At 47.4% G+C, this 18,479-nt stretch overlaps 5 protein-coding genes across 5 annotated transcripts; 3 read left to right on the plus strand and 2 right to left on the minus strand.

Moving 5' to 3' along the window:
• Window positions 1-248: 248 nt before the first annotated feature.
• F5B22DRAFT_648719 (uncharacterized protein) lies at window positions 249-1,658 on the plus strand (the record flags this gene model as incomplete). The annotated part of the gene is made up of 5 exons (XM_047979058.1): window positions 249-327; window positions 385-1,203; window positions 1,265-1,402; window positions 1,465-1,553; window positions 1,632-1,658. The coding sequence occupies 5 exons, from the start codon at window positions 249-251 to the stop codon at window positions 1,656-1,658; spliced, it is 1,152 nt and encodes a 383-aa protein (XP_047828665.1).
• A 4,252-nt stretch (window positions 1,659-5,910) lies between these two features.
• On the plus strand, window positions 5,911-6,651 carry F5B22DRAFT_648720 (uncharacterized protein; the record flags this gene model as incomplete). Its single annotated transcript, XM_047979059.1, has 1 exon — window positions 5,911-6,651. One exon carries the CDS (start codon window positions 5,911-5,913, stop codon window positions 6,649-6,651), a length of 741 nt encoding a protein of 246 aa, XP_047828666.1.
• Window positions 6,652-8,524: 1,873 nt separating this feature from the next.
• On the minus strand, window positions 8,525-11,075 carry F5B22DRAFT_312411 (glycosyltransferase family 71 protein). Its single transcript, XM_047970624.1, has 4 exons — window positions 9,903-11,075; window positions 9,500-9,844; window positions 9,312-9,417; window positions 8,525-9,242 (listed from the first exon to the last, which is right to left on the minus strand). The coding sequence occupies exons 1-4, from the start codon at window positions 10,914-10,916 to the stop codon at window positions 8,632-8,634; spliced, it is 2,076 nt and encodes a 691-aa protein (XP_047828667.1). The 5' UTR covers window positions 10,917-11,075; the 3' UTR covers window positions 8,525-8,631.
• A 449-nt stretch (window positions 11,076-11,524) lies between these two features.
• On the minus strand, window positions 11,525-15,116 carry F5B22DRAFT_615692 (P-loop containing nucleoside triphosphate hydrolase protein). The gene is made up of 3 exons (XM_047975544.1): window positions 12,868-15,116; window positions 12,580-12,820; window positions 11,525-12,525 (listed from the first exon to the last, which is right to left on the minus strand). The coding sequence occupies exons 1-3, from the start codon at window positions 14,716-14,718 to the stop codon at window positions 12,221-12,223; spliced, it is 2,397 nt and encodes a 798-aa protein (XP_047828668.1). The 5' UTR covers window positions 14,719-15,116; the 3' UTR covers window positions 11,525-12,220.
• A 1,678-nt stretch (window positions 15,117-16,794) lies between these two features.
• Window positions 16,795-18,103, plus strand: F5B22DRAFT_615696 (uncharacterized protein). Its single transcript, XM_047975545.1, has 3 exons — window positions 16,795-16,977; window positions 17,049-17,192; window positions 17,271-18,103. The coding sequence occupies exons 1-3, from the start codon at window positions 16,918-16,920 to the stop codon at window positions 17,505-17,507; spliced, it is 441 nt and encodes a 146-aa protein (XP_047828669.1). The 5' UTR covers window positions 16,795-16,917; the 3' UTR covers window positions 17,508-18,103.
• Window positions 18,104-18,479: the final 376 nt, after the last annotated feature.

Raw genomic sequence — 18,479 nt, forward strand, 5'->3', positions numbered from 1 at the left:
CTCCCCAATAATCTGCCATTCCATTCGAGCCAGCCTCCCTATTTGCTCTTGACCCCTGGGCTTAGCCATTACCAATGCCTCTTTGAACACACTTGATTTTCCCATCGTTTATTTTTCTGGAATTGAGGCTTAATACCAACATGCTGATAACTTCCCCTGAGAGAGGTCACTTTTCATCAACCTTGATCTTAACTCTTAACGTCATTAAAGCGATATCATCACCAGATCAGGTCACGTAGGCAGTCGACATGGAGCTCCCACCTGATTGTGCCCGTAGTTTACGGAATCGAAGGCAAGTAGATCTATCTGGTAATCAATCTCAAGGCTGTAAGTCACTTAGTGAAGAATCAAGGATGGCCCATGAGTAAATCTAACATCTAGCAGCAGGCTTGACGAATGGTACATCGTCTAGACATACTACAGCACATCGAGCCTTTCCAAGAACCTTTCCAAGAAGAAACAGAACAGACTCCGGGCAAGGAGGAGGGCAGTCTACCACGCCTGGTCTATTGCCACCTGGCTTCCAATCTGCTAGTCGGCCCTCAGTTGCACGATCGGAACAGAATCTCGACTATTTCCCTCCACCCAACCTTGAACTTTCTCAAGCTATATCCCCTACCGTCCTGAACGGCGGCCAGCCTGTAATGACTGGAGTGGGGAACACATCAAGTGTCCCGAGTCACTCGGGTGGATTCTACGACCAACAGCAACCCGCCTTACCTGGGCCATCATCGCAACACCCCGGCGGCGGACAATTCAATCCTTTGGGACCTAACGCTACTATGCCGGAAAGGAGAGCCAGCACTCAGAACCAACCCCAACTCGATGCCTTATCCCTCGAAGCCTGTTATTCACAAGATTTGGGGAGACCAATACAAACAAGACACAGTGCTCTACCCGAGTCCTTTATCTATAGGGATGTCATTGAACGGTCTAGTAGCCTAGTGCGTATTCACCCATACCCTAGCTATTGGCCTACTATGACGGGACTTTGCTCTAGAGAGGGATATTACGTCGAGTTGAGAATCCAGACCCACGGAGGGAATGACATCACATCACGGCTGACGGTCATCGATCGCGGAAGTGGGCCTGGGTACGGAGATGCAAGGAATATCGATGTGGTTTGGGGGCAGGATAACCAAGGTCAGCTTGATGCTCAGCTGCGCAGAGGCAGTATGCCCTTCCCAGGGTGGGAAATGACCAGTATGTTTAGTAATTTAACAAAACTTCAACGAAACATACTAATCTACTGACCACGAACTAGGACCGCAAAATTCCGCATATCTCTATCCAGGGACACCAGCATCTGGTCTAAGCGATCAGAATAACCAAGGCCATAACTCTAGAGGGTGGCCGCCGGGTATGAACCAGCCGCAGCAACTTTACGCAGGCAACGGGTCCGGTATGCCGTGTATGCTACGCCAGAAAGACACAAGATGTGCAAGATTAACTGACTGTATGCAGCGTTCTCGACAACCCAGAGTCAAAGTAGTTCGGGCTTTGTAGCCTCCTCGACAACAAGTCCCGACTTCAGTTCGGGGTATTATCGCAGCGTATGTTTATCCACGATCCTATGATATATCTAGACTGCTAAGACTTTGCAGGAATAAGACTTCTGTGCTTCTGGGCAGCAGACTATGGATGCTGCTGCTCAGTAAGCTATGCTTGCCATGGCGATAGGAGGACAGAGCAAGATTGGATCTCAGCGTGATAGCTGACAATATATGTTTAAGTTTAGCCTTGTGGTTAGACACATCTTGAGAGATCAAGTAAGCCACACGACTTACTTACAATTATTTACGTTACGACTTATCGATATGAACTTGGATGGATACCAGAGGTTTGACGCTTACGATATTTTGATTCAGATTTGATTGATGCGACTGGGTTATGCTCGTGTTTTTTATGCTATTTTTATGTCAGCTGTTGGATCGCAACAGACTCTATCATACCCACCAATCTTCTCAATGGTGGCGTACTATAGTTAGTAACGATGTCATGACATTGGTGGGTAGGAGGGTATTGATTCTCAATCTGGGTTCAACACTGAATTATGTTGTTTTATCTAGCTAGGATTGTACCATCCCCTACGAAATGAACGAAACTTAAGAATCTTAATACAAGTCCCCTCTGGTGAAGTATAAATGCGTGAATCTAATCTACAGCGGCCTTTCCCGGGGTTAAGTTGCCCGAGCTCAAGAAAAACTAGATTCCCATTCGCAACACGAACAGATACTGTATACCAGTATTTTTACCTGTCCAGATTCGACTTTCGTTCAACCCGTTAGAACATAGCTAGGGATTACCTGGTGAGCAGTTATCTTTTAAGGAGGATTTTCTGAAGCACAATTGATCGATTTGAGTGACATGGTCATCACAATGATAACGCGCCAGCACTCTCGGCTCACAACTTTTCAACGATCTTTTCGGATAGAATTGCCGGTCGATGTATGCACACGCGCACGATATTCATCGTGATGATTCTAAAGCAGCGCTTTTTCAATGTCGCATACCTGACTAGTTAGCACCATGGTGGGGATAGTGAATAGAGTGCTGACAGGGACAGGACGCGAAGTGGGCTCCTGAACAAGGTTGGAGTATGCGTACTATGTATGCACAAGAAATCCTTTAATTCGTATATTAGGTAGGTCTTCGTGGAACATTGATTATGGATTTGTTGAGTCGTCCTGATAGTAAGAATATCAACAGCAAACAAATATGTATCTCGACATCTCAAGATACCCATATTACATGTAATATATATATAATGTATTGGAAGTGCTGAGAACACTGGATTATCTCTTTCCATCTCAGCCTGGATAACTCAAATTTAGTTCGAAGAGGGGTTGCCATGTACAGCATGCTTATATAGCAAATAGGTAAGCCTACTGATATTGTATCAGTCATCTCTGTCTGGCTAGTAGACAAGTAGAGCTGAGACTACTGCTCTCGCATTTTATGATACTTGGACTTTAGCTCTCAAATTTCGAATACCTAGTGCTCTATTTTGTGTACATCTTAGTGTGTGATTCTGTCACGACGATGTGAAGATGGACATGGGGAAACAGGATGAGGGGTAATTAGACCAATGCCCCTTCGGCTAACCCTGCCAATTTAGGGTAGAAAAAGAGCCCACAGTATCAAGATTTACGGAGCAGATATCCCGACAGAGTCCCGACAGAGGCATCTAAGTTTTTAATATCGTCGAGTCTGTTCACACGTAACTAATCGCTGCAATGGAACTAACCCTGAGCCAACCCATCCAACCCCTCTTGACTATCCTCTCCACAAAACACACAATTATGAAAATTGCACGATCTCTTCCTTGACTCAAGCTTATTGTTTAGATAACCATTAATTCGTCATGAGTGTATGACCTAGACGGTTAAGAAGGTGATGGAAGACATGGTTCACCCAGAGTAAACATACGGGTACGGAGTAATGGTGCCTCCTTACCTAGAATAGTCTGACTGGACAAGCGACTAATCTAGCATAGACTCAACAGATCGGTGCCATGAAGTCAGATTAGAAAGACAAAAGATAAAATAACAGGACTATGTAAAAAGTCGGTAAGTTTAGAAAGAGCTCCCCGCTGCTGAATACCTAGGTATATGTATGGCATCTTGTACAGTTCTTCACCTGGTTTCTGCCTGCCTCTGCCGAAGTGTAGATATGGTACGCTAGTGTTTAGTGTACCAGCGGGTATCTAGAAGGGGCTGGAGGAAGATTAGTCTGTGGCGTTTGAATCTATATGCGTACGTCATTTGATTATTTGCGATCGAGTTGTCGTATTTTGTCTGTTGAGATTGGTTGGATGGCATCCCTCAAAGAAACAAGAAGCGGGTGAAACACCAGCCTCTTGCCTCTTGTGCCGATAAGACCCCGATCGGTAGCTTCGTGAGCGGCACGGCACGGCACGGCGATGCTGGTGTCAGCCAGAGTTGGCCCACGATGGACTCTGCATGCGGGAAGCCGACAACAGTGCTGAGGTCCATGCAGAAAGCACCCGCGCAGTACCCGCGACGTGCATTGCGGAAACAGAATCCGAGGGGGCGTGATTGGGGGTTTCAATCGCCGGCCACACAGCCATCCCTTGTCTTCTGCCCTTGGTCCTTGGTCTGCCCAGAGTCTGCCAGTCAAGCTGAGCACTGAATACTGTATGAGCGCTCCTCTTCTATTGGCCACACTTGTCAGATGATGGTCTCAAATATAGCCATGATGAAGCCACTGCATGTCGCACGTGTGTGTGTGCGTGTACAACATAGGGAAAAGAAACGCAAGCATGTGAAAATGAGCGACACAGCAACACTCAGCGGAACAGTAGCCATCGTTTCTATCCTTGCCATGAAGGTCGACAGCCACTTCGGCTATCTAGCTGACCATCGCCACCAGCGTAGGTAGTCTATCGAGTCTCTCCAAATCGCTTCTATGACGATCCTACGAGTAGACGTCCCCGCTTGCTTGCTTGCTCTCTTTCTTCTTCCTTCACTCGGGTCTCTTTCAGCAGCACCCGCACTTCTGCAGTACAGGGTACCACCAAGTACCCAGCATATAAAATAGGCACAAGGTATAACGCCCAAGTGGGACCTGCATTTGCCAATGCTACCAAGTGCGTTGTTCAGCGACATCGGATTCTCGTCGGATTCTCATCGGGTTCTCCGCCCTAGGGTCATTTCCTAGCTATTGAGTGGCCAGTGCCGGGTGCTCGTGAACCATTGGAATCGCCAACCGCCACCAGACTCCACCAAACTAGCCCTCCAAGTCTGCTCTAAGTCTGGCCTACCTGGTCTTCACCTGCATAACTCTTCATGCAAGGGCGGTTTCTAGATCCGACTTCTGACCTGGCGAATATACACAGCAGGAGTGAAAAGGCCATAAAGGGATAGCAACGACGGCGACTACGCGTCTGTGCCAAACCACTGACCTCGTGGTGTCTCCTGAGTCCCGACTTGTCTATGCTCTCTTGTCTATGGTGTCGAGATATACGCTCCTGACTGCGGAAGTCTGCACGAGTCGGCCGATTGCTGTCACAGGATCGAGACGGCTTGATCTTCCGTTTGCCGTCTACCCGTCGATAGTCTGTGTCTCCAAGCTGCGGGGGGTCTATTAAAAGAGTTTGAACAGTTGAGCTATTGTGGATATTGGCGGGGTCACGATACTAGCATTCTGCTTCTTAGTCAAGCGACATTCAACAAATGTCTTGACCGCCTCTTTCCTCTTCTCCCGAAATTCCGCAAATAAAATCAACCCTGGTATGCTCAAGACTACAATCTGAAATACCCCGGTTAATTAGTTCATCTTTCGGATTCGAAGGGCTGGACATAACACAGCAAACACTTACCTTACCTTATTTCGCACAGTATTCATCACTGCAGTACACAGTCTTACTTTCAGCATCGTTCATGTCTTCTTGATGAAAGACTAATGCCATCACAGCCTGGTGTCGATTCACAGTATATCCACTGATCTCTACTGCGATACTCTTACTTAAGCGGCCAGCTACCAATCAATAGTTTTCAACTTAGTCGTCCTCCACTTGGCAGACTGATATCCCTCAACCGCGCAGCATAGCGTATGCACGAGCGGTTAGATCTAGGGCCTGCTTTACCCACTTAGACCACTTGGCTATCACTTGAGGATAGCTACATCCTCATTTCGTGACACACACACACAGACCGCAAGTTCTTCACTGTTTGTAATTAACCCATCAATTCTCATTTCTCATGGCCTTAGCCCCTATCGTCCTCTCTCGACGACTTCAATTCAAAAAGAAACGAGGCCACCATTGCTCGCACCAATCTGTCATATCTTTCGTCCGGTTTCAATACATGCCATAGTCTAGTGGCCCAGATTTGGGGGAATCCAAGGCTATCACTTCTATGCGTCGAGGAAGTGGCACAACTGTCCAGCATGTCCCGTCTTCCTGCATCTCATACAAATCTCTATCGGTCCCAGTCTCCCGTGAGCGTCGCCAAGTCCGATACGACGTACCATAGCTTCTACGATATTGAGTTATTCGAACCTGGTTCACCTGTAGCAACAACCCGAAAAGTATCCAAGCAGGATGATGCATCTTCACCCAAGTCCATAACCCGACATGATTCGGGTTACGAATCCATGTACTCAGGATCTTCCCACGGGCTCAGCTCTAACGTCTTGCATCGCAACACTTCGCAGAGTCGTCATCAAAAACGGCCTAGCCTCCAACGCGCAGCCAAGTCAACACCTGTATCCTATCCTAGGCGACTTAGTGAGCACTCCGTCTGTATGACAACAGCACAGCAGCAGCAGCAGCACCAGTCAAATTCATACTATTACTTCCCTTCGCCTGAAGACATCACCAGTCAGGATGAGACGGCCGAGGAAATACACCCGCCTCCACCGCAGACGACGCATTATTGGATGAGCGACCACACGCGCCGTCTCGAATACGCCGCTATCGACGCAGCTAGTCGTGGTATAAAGGGATGGGTGATGAAGCACGTGGTCCCGGATTGCTTTGTGCCCAAGGAGAACCGGCGGCTCACCTTCGACGATGACACGGGGAGCGTGAGGCGATACCGGCTGGAACTCGAACTCGACGATGATGACGACGACAGCATCAAGAAAGGCAAGCGCGGAAAGAAACTAGGCTGGTTATTTGGGCGATGAGACGAAAGAAGCATGAAACGAATCAACGAACGATGGATGGTTACATGAGACGATGATGCCGGCTAGCATTAGCATTTACCCTTCCCCTTTCACTTTTTTCTCTAGGTTTTCCCTTTACTCTTCTACGCATTCGCATATCCCCGGCGCTATATACCCAAAGACATATGTTTATTATTATTATTTTTCTTGGACATGATCATTTTGGGATAAGAATGTTTTTACACTACAACATTTTGGCGGTGATGAAAGTTGATTTAATTACTAGGAATTAATTCATCTTGGAAATATCATATGTTGTAATCAAAGCAACTCATGTTAGAAGCTTTCTGATATTTCAAGTTTAGCTAGAAATGTTATACATACACTTTTATGCTGATGCGTACAAACAAGTCTTGAAGCTCGAAGTTTTCCGCCCTGCCTTAACTTGCTTTCTTCACCTTGTTAATACTTGATGAGACAGTCCATCATCAACACGCTGAAGTCTTGTACGCGAAAAGTGCAGATCGTAGCACTGAGAAGTAGGCAGACGGGCAATCATGGCACAAATAGGTTTCGAATTCAGCAAGCTTGTTTGTGTATTTCCAAGGTGACCGACTAGTAAGTGAGCATGTTAACACGGTGTTTCTCATTGTATGACCTCAGAACAACGCGATCGGCGTGCGGTACATCGAATATCTGCGACTGAGCTCTCATTCTTGCGACGCACAAGCATAAAGGAAAAGAAAATGAGAAGGATTCGCGCTGTACGAACACATCGGCGATCCAGAAAGGACAATGTGACGCTGACCTACCTGTATATTTTCATAACAGACGGAAGGAGAATGACACAGACCGGTAATTGCTGTAACCACGCGCCGGAGAATTGAAGATCGCGTCGGAAACGATGTAAACAATGCTGTACTCCGTCCTGGAATAGGTAGGTAGTAAACGGAAGCGGGAGCTGGGTATATAATCTGGTGACAGTCCACCAGGCAGGTAGCCGTGCTTGCTCGTGTAGTTTGTCTGCTTATATATAAGTCCAATTACCTAGGTACTTACTTATATGTACTAGTTTGGTCACATTTGTTATAAACCTTTTGCTTCCTACTCTAGTTGCTGACGATCTAAAAAGAATCCTTATGAATCTTGCTAGGAGTGATTTATGAGTTAAAAGCCCGTCAGCTTAGCGGTATCTGAATGAAGGGGTGGATGAGTATTCAGCGTTCCAGGCCGATCGTATTCGTTCTATATGTACTAGGTAGTCTGTCGGGTGATGGGTATACGGCGGGAAAGTTTGTGTTCCTTGTGCCGACGGCGAGACCCGAAATGGGGTACTACGTTTCTGTATTAGGTGCTCAGTTGATGCTGTGTGACCTTCGCATGGTGCGAGAAGCTGTGTTTCCCTGATGTGATCTCGTTTCTGCGTCGATTCGGGCACGAAGTCCCGTTTCCTCGGTTGGGATGTCGAAGTTGATGCAGATGTTGGGTGATTTGGCGTCTCATAGACGCACACTAATCACTTTATCAACAGCGTAATTCATAACCTGACATTGATATTCTGTATGACGATCTCAAGTATCTGACTGATCTTAGAATTGCTGGTAGGTTATCGAAATGTTTGGATGATGGTAAGAAATCATCACCTGTCATCAAGATTTGTATTAAGCTATCCAGATAAAGACGAAATAGCAACAATCTATCAGTACAGTTCTCAGAGCCTACGCCGTAACGGCTATTCATTTACTTCATTTATTATCATTGGACTATCCAAGTATCTATCTAGATAGGATGGATCTTTCTGTTTATCTTGTAGTATAAATCTGAGTTCCGTGATGCCTGGTGCCTCGCAGTATCATTCATTACCTACAACTGCCCCTAATATATCAATCCGGGACAATTCGACTCAGCGCTACTATTAGGTAATTGGGTATCCCAAAACAAGCCTTGTTTCCTTAGGTTCTGTTTTTTTCATACCATCTTTATAGTTAATTTATTAATCAATTACTCCATTATTCCGACTTCAATCGCGCGGTCCCTCATCATCTTCAGCAGCGACAGCTCTTGCTCGGTGAGGTCGGCCTTGGACTCGGCGTCCGACGTCAGGCAGCACATGTTGTCCGTCGTGAGCTTCCAGAAGTCTTCGCTGCTATCGTCATCGTTATCGACTGCGACGATATGCTTAGACCGAGGAGGCTCCTTCAGGTACGACTCCATGGGCGCGAACTGCCGTCTAGACCGGTCTGCGTACTTATTTACTAGGATCCAGCCATTGAACCATAGGGGCTTGCCGTCGAGGTCCAGGTGTAGTAGTTGGGGGCTGCATATCGTGTATGTGTCTGGAGTGGAGAGACCTCGAGTTTCGAGATGTTTCGGTTCCTTCTCATCCTCATCGGGGTCAGTGTCCGGACTCTCCTTTGGTGGCGATGGCACGTCGGTTTCAGTTTCCATATCAGTGTCAATCTTGGTGGCGGTCTCTTTTTTGCCCGTGTCAGTGTGTGCTTTGGTCGCATTCGGAGTCTCGATTACTCCTATCGACCCTACTGCGCCCTTGTGAAAGGCGAATAATGGGTCACCTGCGAGTAAGAAACCAATCCAGAATGTCTCCTTGTCGCCTGTACCGGGGTTAGTTCATGATGGGTGTGTTTCTAAGGCCGAGTTTGCGCAGCTTCTGCTTTACATACCATGCATCATCTCATAAACACCCATTTTGCCGGGGCTTGGATCTCTGTCGCTTCCATTAAAGCGACAGATAAGCAACAGCGATACAAAATGTTTCCATTTGTCAATCTGTAAATAAGCAGGTCAGCTCGGTTGCATGAACGAGTTCCGATCCCTGTGGGAACTGAAGAGCATGTCTGAATTTACTTACGACGACAACACCGCTCTCTTGATAGTGTCCCGACGTGCCCACCCACCAGCTAGATTCCTTCGCAAGCTTATGAATCGGTCTCGGGAGGACCTGCAGCAACCACTTTCTCTTCGACTCAGGCATAATGGTTCGGTCGCGGAAGAATAGAGCCCCTGTCTGTTTATAGTCATAGTCATCGAACAACTCGGCTGGGTTCCGGAGAAAGAACGAATCCGCATCGATGAATATGACCTCACGGAAGCTCGACATTAGCATTGCAAATGGCTTGATAGCCCAGCCTGCCAGTTCCCATCCGTCATCGTCCACCATCTGTGATATGTCACGAGTTGTGACCCCTGGTAGAGCCTAGAGAGGAATCGTCAGTATACGATCGAGGCTACATACATGAAAAGAGTAGACCAACCTCGAGCTCGAAACGGTGGTCTTCGTCTAGATCGGAATCGCCGAGATACATAATCTCAATGGGAAGATCACAGCCCAGCTTCCGAAACGTATATATCGTCGTTAGAAGGTAGTTGGCCTGGCCATCGCCCGCAGTGAGCACGATACCCCTTCCTGCATTTTTGAATTGAGCGTGTAGCGACATATGGTCGGCAAAATACGGGCTTGTAAAGGGGAACAGAACACGCGAAAGTTTGGCAAGGAAGCCCCGATACGCCTCGTACTTGTGGATCGTGTCGGTGATGGATAAGCCGAGGCTCGAGTCCTCGCCTTCCTGCTTACTGCGCAGATACTGGATCACGTCGTCCCGAATGGAGGTCTCGCCCGTTTCCGCGTCCTCAACCAGATGTAGCTTTTCCCATGCGCTCAGGTATTTAGCGTATACTCGTGTTCGCAAACCTAACTCTCGCATTCGCCCTGCGCCGCCTTCATTAATGGGCCTAAGATACTCGCGCTCATTTATCTCGTCAGGCTGCAAAGCGAAAATAGCCTCTAGGTCATCTTTGAGGGTTGGTCTCTCGGGCCGAAGGCCCAAATGTGGCTCTTCTTTTGTCTTAGGTTTATAGCTATGAAGGGGTGCTTTCTTGCTTTCTGTCTTGCTTTCTTTCGGTTCCTCTTCAAACTCCTCGACCTGTATGATCGGCTTTTCAGGAGTAGGTGTGGTATCGCTAGGCGAGCCTAGCTGTGACTGCGAATTGCTCTGTTTGTACATATCTTCCGTTGAGATCGGATATTTCTTTGGTAATATTGGAACATTGCGTGGCACGCCTTTGCCTACTTCGAGATCTGCTAAGACATCTTGTTGCAAGAAGAAGTAAATGACGAAGATCAGCAGGACTGTGCCGAAAATGAAGGCGTGCCTTTGGCGATTGCTGAATCGACGCCTACGACCTTTCATGGCAGGTGAGAGCAATCCCGACGGTATCCGGCCCTCCTTTGGACCGTGCGTTAGCTGTGAGAACATGTTTGCCGTCATTGTATGTGCTGTTCACATTCTCATCGAGTTGCAATTTGTTGATTCTAGAGCGCTTGGATTTGTAGTGCGGCTCGATCGTTCTTATAACATATAACACCCAACAAGCTTTCCTAGTCAACTTCAAGGTTGTAGTAAATTTAATTGTGCGGCCATTTCTGGCCAACCAGCGACGGTCTGGACGAGAAAGAGTTTGAGACCATCACGGTGAGTTCGCATCGAGAGTTCAGTAAGAAGGTCTAATAGACGGAGCGGCGCAGAGCAGCTAGAGCTTACTTTAAAGGTGTACGCATATTTAGGTACTCGTGACCATGCGACAACCATGCGACCGCCGGCTGGCCCTCTCTTTTGGTGTCCTCTAATGGATGGAGCTCTCTTTCTGGGGTCTGCAGAAACCTGGCACCACACGCTAAAAGCAGGTAATGTCGCGGCGGATGCTCGAGAACCGGCCCCCCGCAAGGTCCAGCTCAGCTCCTGAGCAACTGTGAGAGTCAAGACACATCGCGGCTCGCCTGTCAGCTTGGCGTGCCTACGCGACATTCTCTGGAGTGAGCCACATTGGTGGAATTCACGGTTGAGGCATCGCTAGTTCGAGAGCTAGAGCTTACCTACCTCGCCTACATAGGAGGAACAAGCCGCTACCGAGAGAAAGGCTGGGCCGCTCCATTGCCGAATCGAGCTAAGAATGCAACACCAGCCCAACACGAATACCTAGGCACAAGGAAAAAGTCTGCATACCGCAGCGCAAGTAAGTAATGCACATGTAAGGTAAGGGGTGAGGAGTAGCGGCTGCGTAAGTGGGCGCCTTGTTTAACTTTAATAGTTCACGCACATCACTTACAGTAAAATACACAGGCGCAGCAAATATCTCGGCACTGATCGTTTCCACATGACCATGGCTATTCTTTGCTCAGTTTCCCTACTCAGCAATGTGGTGGTGTAGGTAGCCTATTAGGTTAGTATGGGCAGGGGTGGTTTCAACAAGGGGATGGTCTAGAGCTCTCTGTTCGTGTTAGATCAACCAGGTACCAGTGATTTTTCATTAATTAATATTATACACATACAATAACCTTAATCGAAAAGCATTGGTCATTAAGACGCATTCGGAATCCCTTCCAGCGTATTAATGGATCGTATCATCCTTTACTTCGGCCTTATCAGCGACTCTTTATGTTACCACATTGTTGGAAATGAAGGTACCAGAACCTGATTTCCTACGTCTCACAACATGTTTTGCTTTCCTGGCAGCGAGAGCTAATCATCATCTGCTGCAAGTTACCGACCCACTAACATCACCTTCTCGAGTCCTATGCGCAGTTCACCACCCAACCAACATTCTTGTCCTCAACGCAAACTTCGGGTGGTGCTACCGATTCCGCCTTTCTCTGAGCCTTCTTGCCCTTCATTTTTTTCTCCCTCTTAGACATCTTGCCATATTCGGGCCACTCTAAGACCTCCACAGGCTCCTCCATGGGCTTCTCAATGGAACATTCCAAGTCCTCCTCGATAGGTTCTTTAACAGACTCCCTTTCAGACTCATTAAAACCAGTACCTTCTTGAAATTGCAGTATGCTAGCAGACCATTCGTCATCTCGGTCTTGAGGAATTGGATCTAGGCATGTTAGTGCTACAATTTGTATATGTATCGAACAATGGCTTCGCTAACCAAAAAGCCGCAGGCCTGCGAATCGCCTACAGGTTTCGGAGCCCTTGTTGAGGCTTTCAATCTGGTTTGCCAGCCTGGTTCTCTTGTCTCGGATTTCCGCCGATTCGCCCGCAATAGTGGAGACGCGTTCATCAGACATTTCTAACACTTCGATGGGAGAGAATATCTCGGAGAGTGCAGCCAAGAGCTTTCGCTCAATGACTTCAATAGCAACATCGTCGATGATCCGCTTGAGAGCAACCTTGGAAACTGTTAGCAGCTGGCTGTATAATATGGAGTACTACTCACATTGTAATATGCTTCCATGCAATCAACGGCTTCCGATGCTGCTCGCTGCTCGGCATCGGGCTCCCTACGCTGGGATAGTTGTTCAATGAGAGTATCGATACTGGACTTGTTGATATACATATTGTTATGTGAGTTGGGGTCCCCAAGTACACTGTGAACGATATTTTTGTAGTATTCACCTCGGCGTTGGTCATTAATTCGATAGGTTGCCTCCAAGTATTGCTCATTGTATGTCACTGGATGGCAAGCAACTTGCGAATCAATGAGCTCCGTCGCCTTCGAGGCAACATCTCTCTTGAGGCTGTCTAATGCTGGTACAACCACATTTTGCAACAAATTCATGGCGATCGGACCGTCAGCAAAGGAGTTAATCGCAAGCTCCAGACACCTCTTCGCGGCGGCCCAGCAGCTGTTCACGTGATCGACCACGATCTCCTTCCAGGGTCGGGATTGCTTAAGGAAAAGATCGGCGACTACGAACGAATTGAACTGACCAGGAAGTTCGCGGCCTCGGGTTCTTCGCATCAGTTCTTTGACATGTATGATGAACTGATCTCTGGTGGTCGCTCCAGGTTGCTTAAGTTGATCCTGCGTTGAACTAATACGTTGCGCGTGACCATGCTTTAGCATCTGGGTAGTGAAATCTCTGTTGAGTTGCTGGATGACGGCGCGCAATCGCTGCTCAAACCCACGCACCGTGTTAGCGTCTACAAAAAAGGGATCCGTGTAAGTACCGTTCTTGGCATCGTTGATAAGATGTTGGAATTTCATGCCGATACGGGCGAGGAACAGTCTTTGCTCGTGAACCGTAGCTCTTGGCTCGCCAAGTTCGTGCAGGAGATAGGTACACTCTTCCAGCTTTTCGTCGATCTCCATGATCAGACTGGGTAACTCGGTGGCGACTTGCCGAAGGAGTACATCGCTCAGTTTGGTTCTGAGCTCCTTAACACCCAGCTGTGATGGTGGGAGTGTACTCCATACACCCTCGGAAAAGAATAAGGCTTCTTCTTCGTTGCGGTGATGGAGGAGCGATGATTTCCCATCCTTCTCCGAATCGAGGTTCTTTAGTACGTGCCATCCGAGACTGAATTCCACCTCTTTATTCTCAGCGAGAGACACGTACAGTGCTTCGCTGCCCGAGCCACTAACTAGTGTGTCTGGTTTGGTGATTACGCCCATTGTCCGTTTGCCTCCGACGTCGATTGATCGTGCGAGTTTGAGAACGATCTGATTGGCAAAATCGTTCTTTGCCGAAACCACTGCGAGTATGATACTCCGTGGCTGCTTCATGTAAGTTTGGACAACGTCTCTGACAAGCTCGACGTCTGAAGCACTTTGCTGCTTCGTCTCAGAATGGATCAGTCCTGGCAAATCAACAATGGTGAGGTGAGGATGGTGTGGGCCACTGATCTCGATGCGAAGAAGATCCTTCGAAAAGCCCTTCCCCTGCATCGAAATGCCCATAGCCATCTGGGCGCTTTCGATCAACTCCGGGACGCCTTCGAACCCATCAAGCTTTTCATGAAATGCGGAGACAACTTCGTCTCTTGAGCCGCTAATTGGTTTATGGGGGATGATGGAGACCACGACGTCAGTGGTTGATGATCGTCGAAGGATGAGCTCCGTAGGAAAGCGAGTGCACAAGTTACTCTTAACGGGGAACGGGACTCCGGAGATAGCTTCGAGAACGGAACTTTTACCGGATGACTGATCTCCGCATACGATGATCTGGGGGAGAGAAATATAATGGTCAATGCCCTGAAGTCTCAGCTGATCTACCGCGTCAAGGAGTTCGAGCTGGTCCTCAGAACACAGTCCGTTGAGGGCCTCGGTGTTGAATGAGACCACCATATCGTGAGATGCTCAATGAGAAGTGTAAGGCGTTTCTTGATATCAGAGAACTGAGAAGGCTAACAGGGCAAGGAGATGTACTGATATCAGATTGAACATCAAGATGAGAAAGTCAAATGGCCTGTCTTGGGGCACTGGGTTTTTTTTAAAGGGGAATACATGAGCTGTGCCTTGTAGGCATAGTACCAGATCTCTGCTGGAAGCATCTAGAAAGCCAGACAAAAAAAAATGCATGCATGGCTGAATGACGGTGCCTAAGGACAATCTCTGGACGCAATGTAGTGTAACATGAAGATTGATTAAAACACCAGTGAGGGCCGCTACCACATACACTGAGATTATATTCACAACGCGCCGTTGGCGTGTAATTAACGGAGACTTTACCTGATTAAGGGCAATTTTCCACTATTTTCAGCCCTCGTACCAAATAAAAGACAGTTTCCCCAGTGGAATTTCAGGAAAATTGTGCTTAATCAGGTAAAGTCTACGTTACACGCCAACGGCGCGTTGTGAATATAATCTCAGTGTACGTAGTAGTCTGTTTGTCTCACATGCAAAACGACCTTGTTGATGCGGTAAGTTGTGATTGGACTAGTCCTGTGCCTATCACTTACTTTCATGTGCTGTGCCGTACCCGATAGGAAACTTGCAGTTATATTTGATGCACTGTACCTAACGCTTTCTACGACCCTTGCGCTACCAGGGTCTCTTTTTCTGTCACTAGGTAGTAGATACTATGAGTGTTCTGCCAGCTCCATTCTCGATAGTGTTCATGTCTCGGAAGCTCAGGACATTTTATTCTAGGTTCTCTGAGTTTGTTTACAGCAAGTGACCTATGAGTAAACAAATCCAGTGAAGAAGAGGCACCCTTGATTTAACACTTAGGACATTCGTGCCACAGGAAACCGTCACCTCCTTGTATCCTATCTTGGATCGGCTTTGTATAGCTTCGATACCGCGGCCGTAATTCCTGTCAGATATCTCAGACTCAGCTCATTTATTCATACGCACTTGTTGACTTTGCTTAGGCAACCCGCCGCTGTCTCATTACTTCCTGCGTTTGTGTCTGCTCCGAATCTCGGATGGAAGCAGGCCATAGGCTAGTAACTGAGTAATGTGGCAAGATCTGATCTACGAGCAAACGGAACTACGTAGGTTTCCACGCTTCCCGGCTACACGCAACAGGAGAATTCACGGAGCCCGACTCTTGGATAGTCAGTGACAACAAGTCAGATGTAGCACTTATGAGTCATGCATCTTGCCTACTGCACCCGCTGAAGATACTGAATTGCAGGTATCGGTAATCAATCAGACCATCTTAAGCAAGGCTATTCAGGCTTGCTGACATGAGACTTACCGAAAAGCCTAGGAGCTTACGAGCTGTTATCGTACCAAAGTATCAAGAAGCCCGAGTATATCCTAGTTATAACGACTCAAGATAAGTTACGCAATACGTTCTTAAGCAAAGAGCTATACACAGGTTATGCAGGTGAGTTAGAATGCTAGTCAGTCAGTGCGCTCTAGACAATCAATCACTGCTGAGTGCTTCGCCTAGTTTGAGGATGCCTGATACTGCTCATCTTCATCTCATCCAAGTTTCCTCCCATTCAAGAAATCAACTTAGCTATATGCACCAAGTCGGGCTTCATCGGGCGAGAACATACGAACCTCATGTCTATGTTACTAGGTTAGTACTAAATAGAGAAAATTCTGTAATGATAGTAATGATCCCATCTGGGCACCCACGTAGGTGAGAGCCATAACCCCGCGGATCGTAGCAAGAATAACCGTCTTAATATCTGCTCATCGGTGACACTTGCATTGATTCTATGAGGAAGGAATAGTACAAGGACATTAGAAATGTAAACCTCTTCGCCACAATCCGGAATCCGTATTGAACCCTCAGTTTCTATTCATCAGTGTATAGAATTATTGAGCATTAGGAGTACTTAACGTATCTCCATAGATGTCAGATTCGCTGATAACTCGCTCCTCGTCATCGTATCGCACCTTGTTAGTGCATGCTGAGCTGACTAAATGAGCCCGAGAACAGACCGAGCGATGCGCGACCAGGTTATATAAAAGCTACGACCTCGACGACAACACAACGAAAATGAATAGCAAGCACAATTTCATGTCCAAAGCATCTTACAATATCTTCAAATCTGAATAATATTTAGTAATCGCCGATTTATCACTATGGTTTCCGCTTCAGCAACTATCGAGATCGCCAGATCTCCAGCACATGTCAGACGAGTTGTAAGTGCAAGCCAGAGCAGCCAATCAGCGGTATACCCTAAGCTGCTAAACTAACACATTACCGTACATAGTTCCTTGACTTCGCGCGGTTCCACGAATGGTGCCAAGGCCCCGTCAAGGCCGTCCAGACACTCGCGCCGGGAGGCCGGACAGACGCCGGCGACAAGGTCAAGGTGTCGTTTGGCGGCGGGATATCCGCTACGGCTGAGATCTCCGTAAGCGCATATTACCCACTCATAGACATAGAGTTTCTCTCCGTTGAGGGCGCATGCTAATCAGCGGTTGATTATTAGGAAAACTCACCTACCCAGTTCAAGTGGCGAACGAGTCTACCAGGTCTCTTAAAGGCAGAGCACACGTTCCGATTCGAAGACAGCAAGATCACGCCGGGATGGACGACTTTTATCAACTCAGAGACGTTCACGGGGTTCTTGTCGTTGTTGGGCGGATCACATGATGGCTCGTCACCCGGTTTTGAGAAGTTTAATCAGAGTCTCAAGCAAAGAGCAGAGAGTATCGAAGAGTCATAAGATGGCTTTGCTCCCAGTTGTTAAGTTTATCTGTATCATGAAACATTGATTGGGGTACTCAGGGCGTTTTGGATTTGTTAGTATTCGGTTATACATGGCAACAGTAGTTGGAGTATTGTAAGGGATGATTTGAGTTATACTACAGAGAAGAGAAATGCATCGGCTGAAGCAGCTGTGACTACTCATCATTCTGCGTGTTTCATGTTTGTTGACGACATCGGAAGGTACTCTGATTATTTTTCATCGCACCCAAGGCTATGAATTCTGACGACGGGTGGTTTAGTATAGACTTGTCGTGCCAATTAAGGGGTCCGCTTCAAAGCAGTCAGTCCTCTTCGGCTCATCTTCTCCCACGCTCGCTTTTTGTACGGCAGTGAATGTGGCTACTCGTGTTATGAGATTGAAGTAGACTGTAATCTACCAGCGGCCAGCCTGCGTTGCCGTGCTACAATCGCCTCCCTTGATGAGTCGCTAAGTCGGGCTGTAATATGACCAGGACCGTAACCTAATATGTGAACTAGGCAGCTTTGAACTTGGTCATATTCAGCCAATTATTCCTTGGGATATAAGAGCATTTCATTCACTGGTCTTTAGGGATGAATGCTCGGCCTAACACCCATTACCGCTTTTCAATCGAGAGCATCCCTTCGCTGACGTTTCGACTGTTAGCTTTGCGCCTCACTGTTGGCTCTACTTGTATCTGTTCCAATCCTCTGGATTGTCTAAGCGCCAAGGAGAGCGTTCTTCCATACAAATTAAATGTGAGGACGAAGCTAGCAAAAGGACGTTATCGTTGATTAGATATCGTCATCTGACGCAAGGGGCAGGATCCTCTTCCGAAGTAGCTAATAATATCCAACAGATCACGGTGTGCAAAAAAAGGTGTACAAAGCAAGGCACAATGGGATTGTTTGCTACAAAGGATTGCTATCTATAGGTTATTGTGAAGCGAGGGATATCCTAGGGGGACTT

Source organism: Xylaria bambusicola (genome assembly GCF_022495145.1).
Source record: "Xylaria bambusicola strain CBS 139988 unplaced genomic scaffold F5B22scaffold_36, whole genome shotgun sequence".
Taxonomy (NCBI): Eukaryota; Fungi; Ascomycota; class Sordariomycetes; order Xylariales; family Xylariaceae; genus Xylaria; species Xylaria bambusicola.

Excerpts from the sequence above, each read along its gene's own strand:
- F5B22DRAFT_615692 (XM_047975544.1), bottom strand. The coding sequence starts at position 14,718 with ATGGTGGTCTCATTCAACACCGAGGCCCTCAACGGACTGTGTTCTGAG. Across the intron at positions 12,821-12,867 it reads GCATGGAAGCATATTACAAT|GTTGCTCTCAAGCGGATCAT; the intron begins GTGAGTAGTACT and ends ACAGTTTCCAAG. Across the intron at positions 12,526-12,579 it reads CGCAGGCCTGCGGCTTTTTG|ATCCAATTCCTCAAGACCGA; the intron begins GTTAGCGAAGCC and ends TAACATGCCTAG.
- F5B22DRAFT_615696 (XM_047975545.1), top strand. The coding sequence starts at position 16,918 with ATGGTTTCCGCTTCAGCAACTATCGAGATCGCCAGATCTCCAGCACAT. Across the intron at positions 16,978-17,048 it reads CAGCACATGTCAGACGAGTT|TTCCTTGACTTCGCGCGGTT; the intron begins GTAAGTGCAAGC and ends TACCGTACATAG. Across the intron at positions 17,193-17,270 it reads CCGCTACGGCTGAGATCTCC|GAAAACTCACCTACCCAGTT; the intron begins GTAAGCGCATAT and ends GTTGATTATTAG.
- F5B22DRAFT_312411 (XM_047970624.1), bottom strand. The coding sequence starts at position 10,916 with ATGACGGCAAACATGTTCTCACAGCTAACGCACGGTCCAAAGGAGGGC. Across the intron at positions 9,845-9,902 it reads ACCACCGTTTCGAGCTCGAG|GCTCTACCAGGGGTCACAAC; the intron begins GTTGGTCTACTC and ends ATTCCTCTCTAG. Across the intron at positions 9,243-9,311 it reads TGTTTATGAGATGATGCATG|GCGACAAGGAGACATTCTGG; the intron begins GTATGTAAAGCA and ends ACCCCGGTACAG.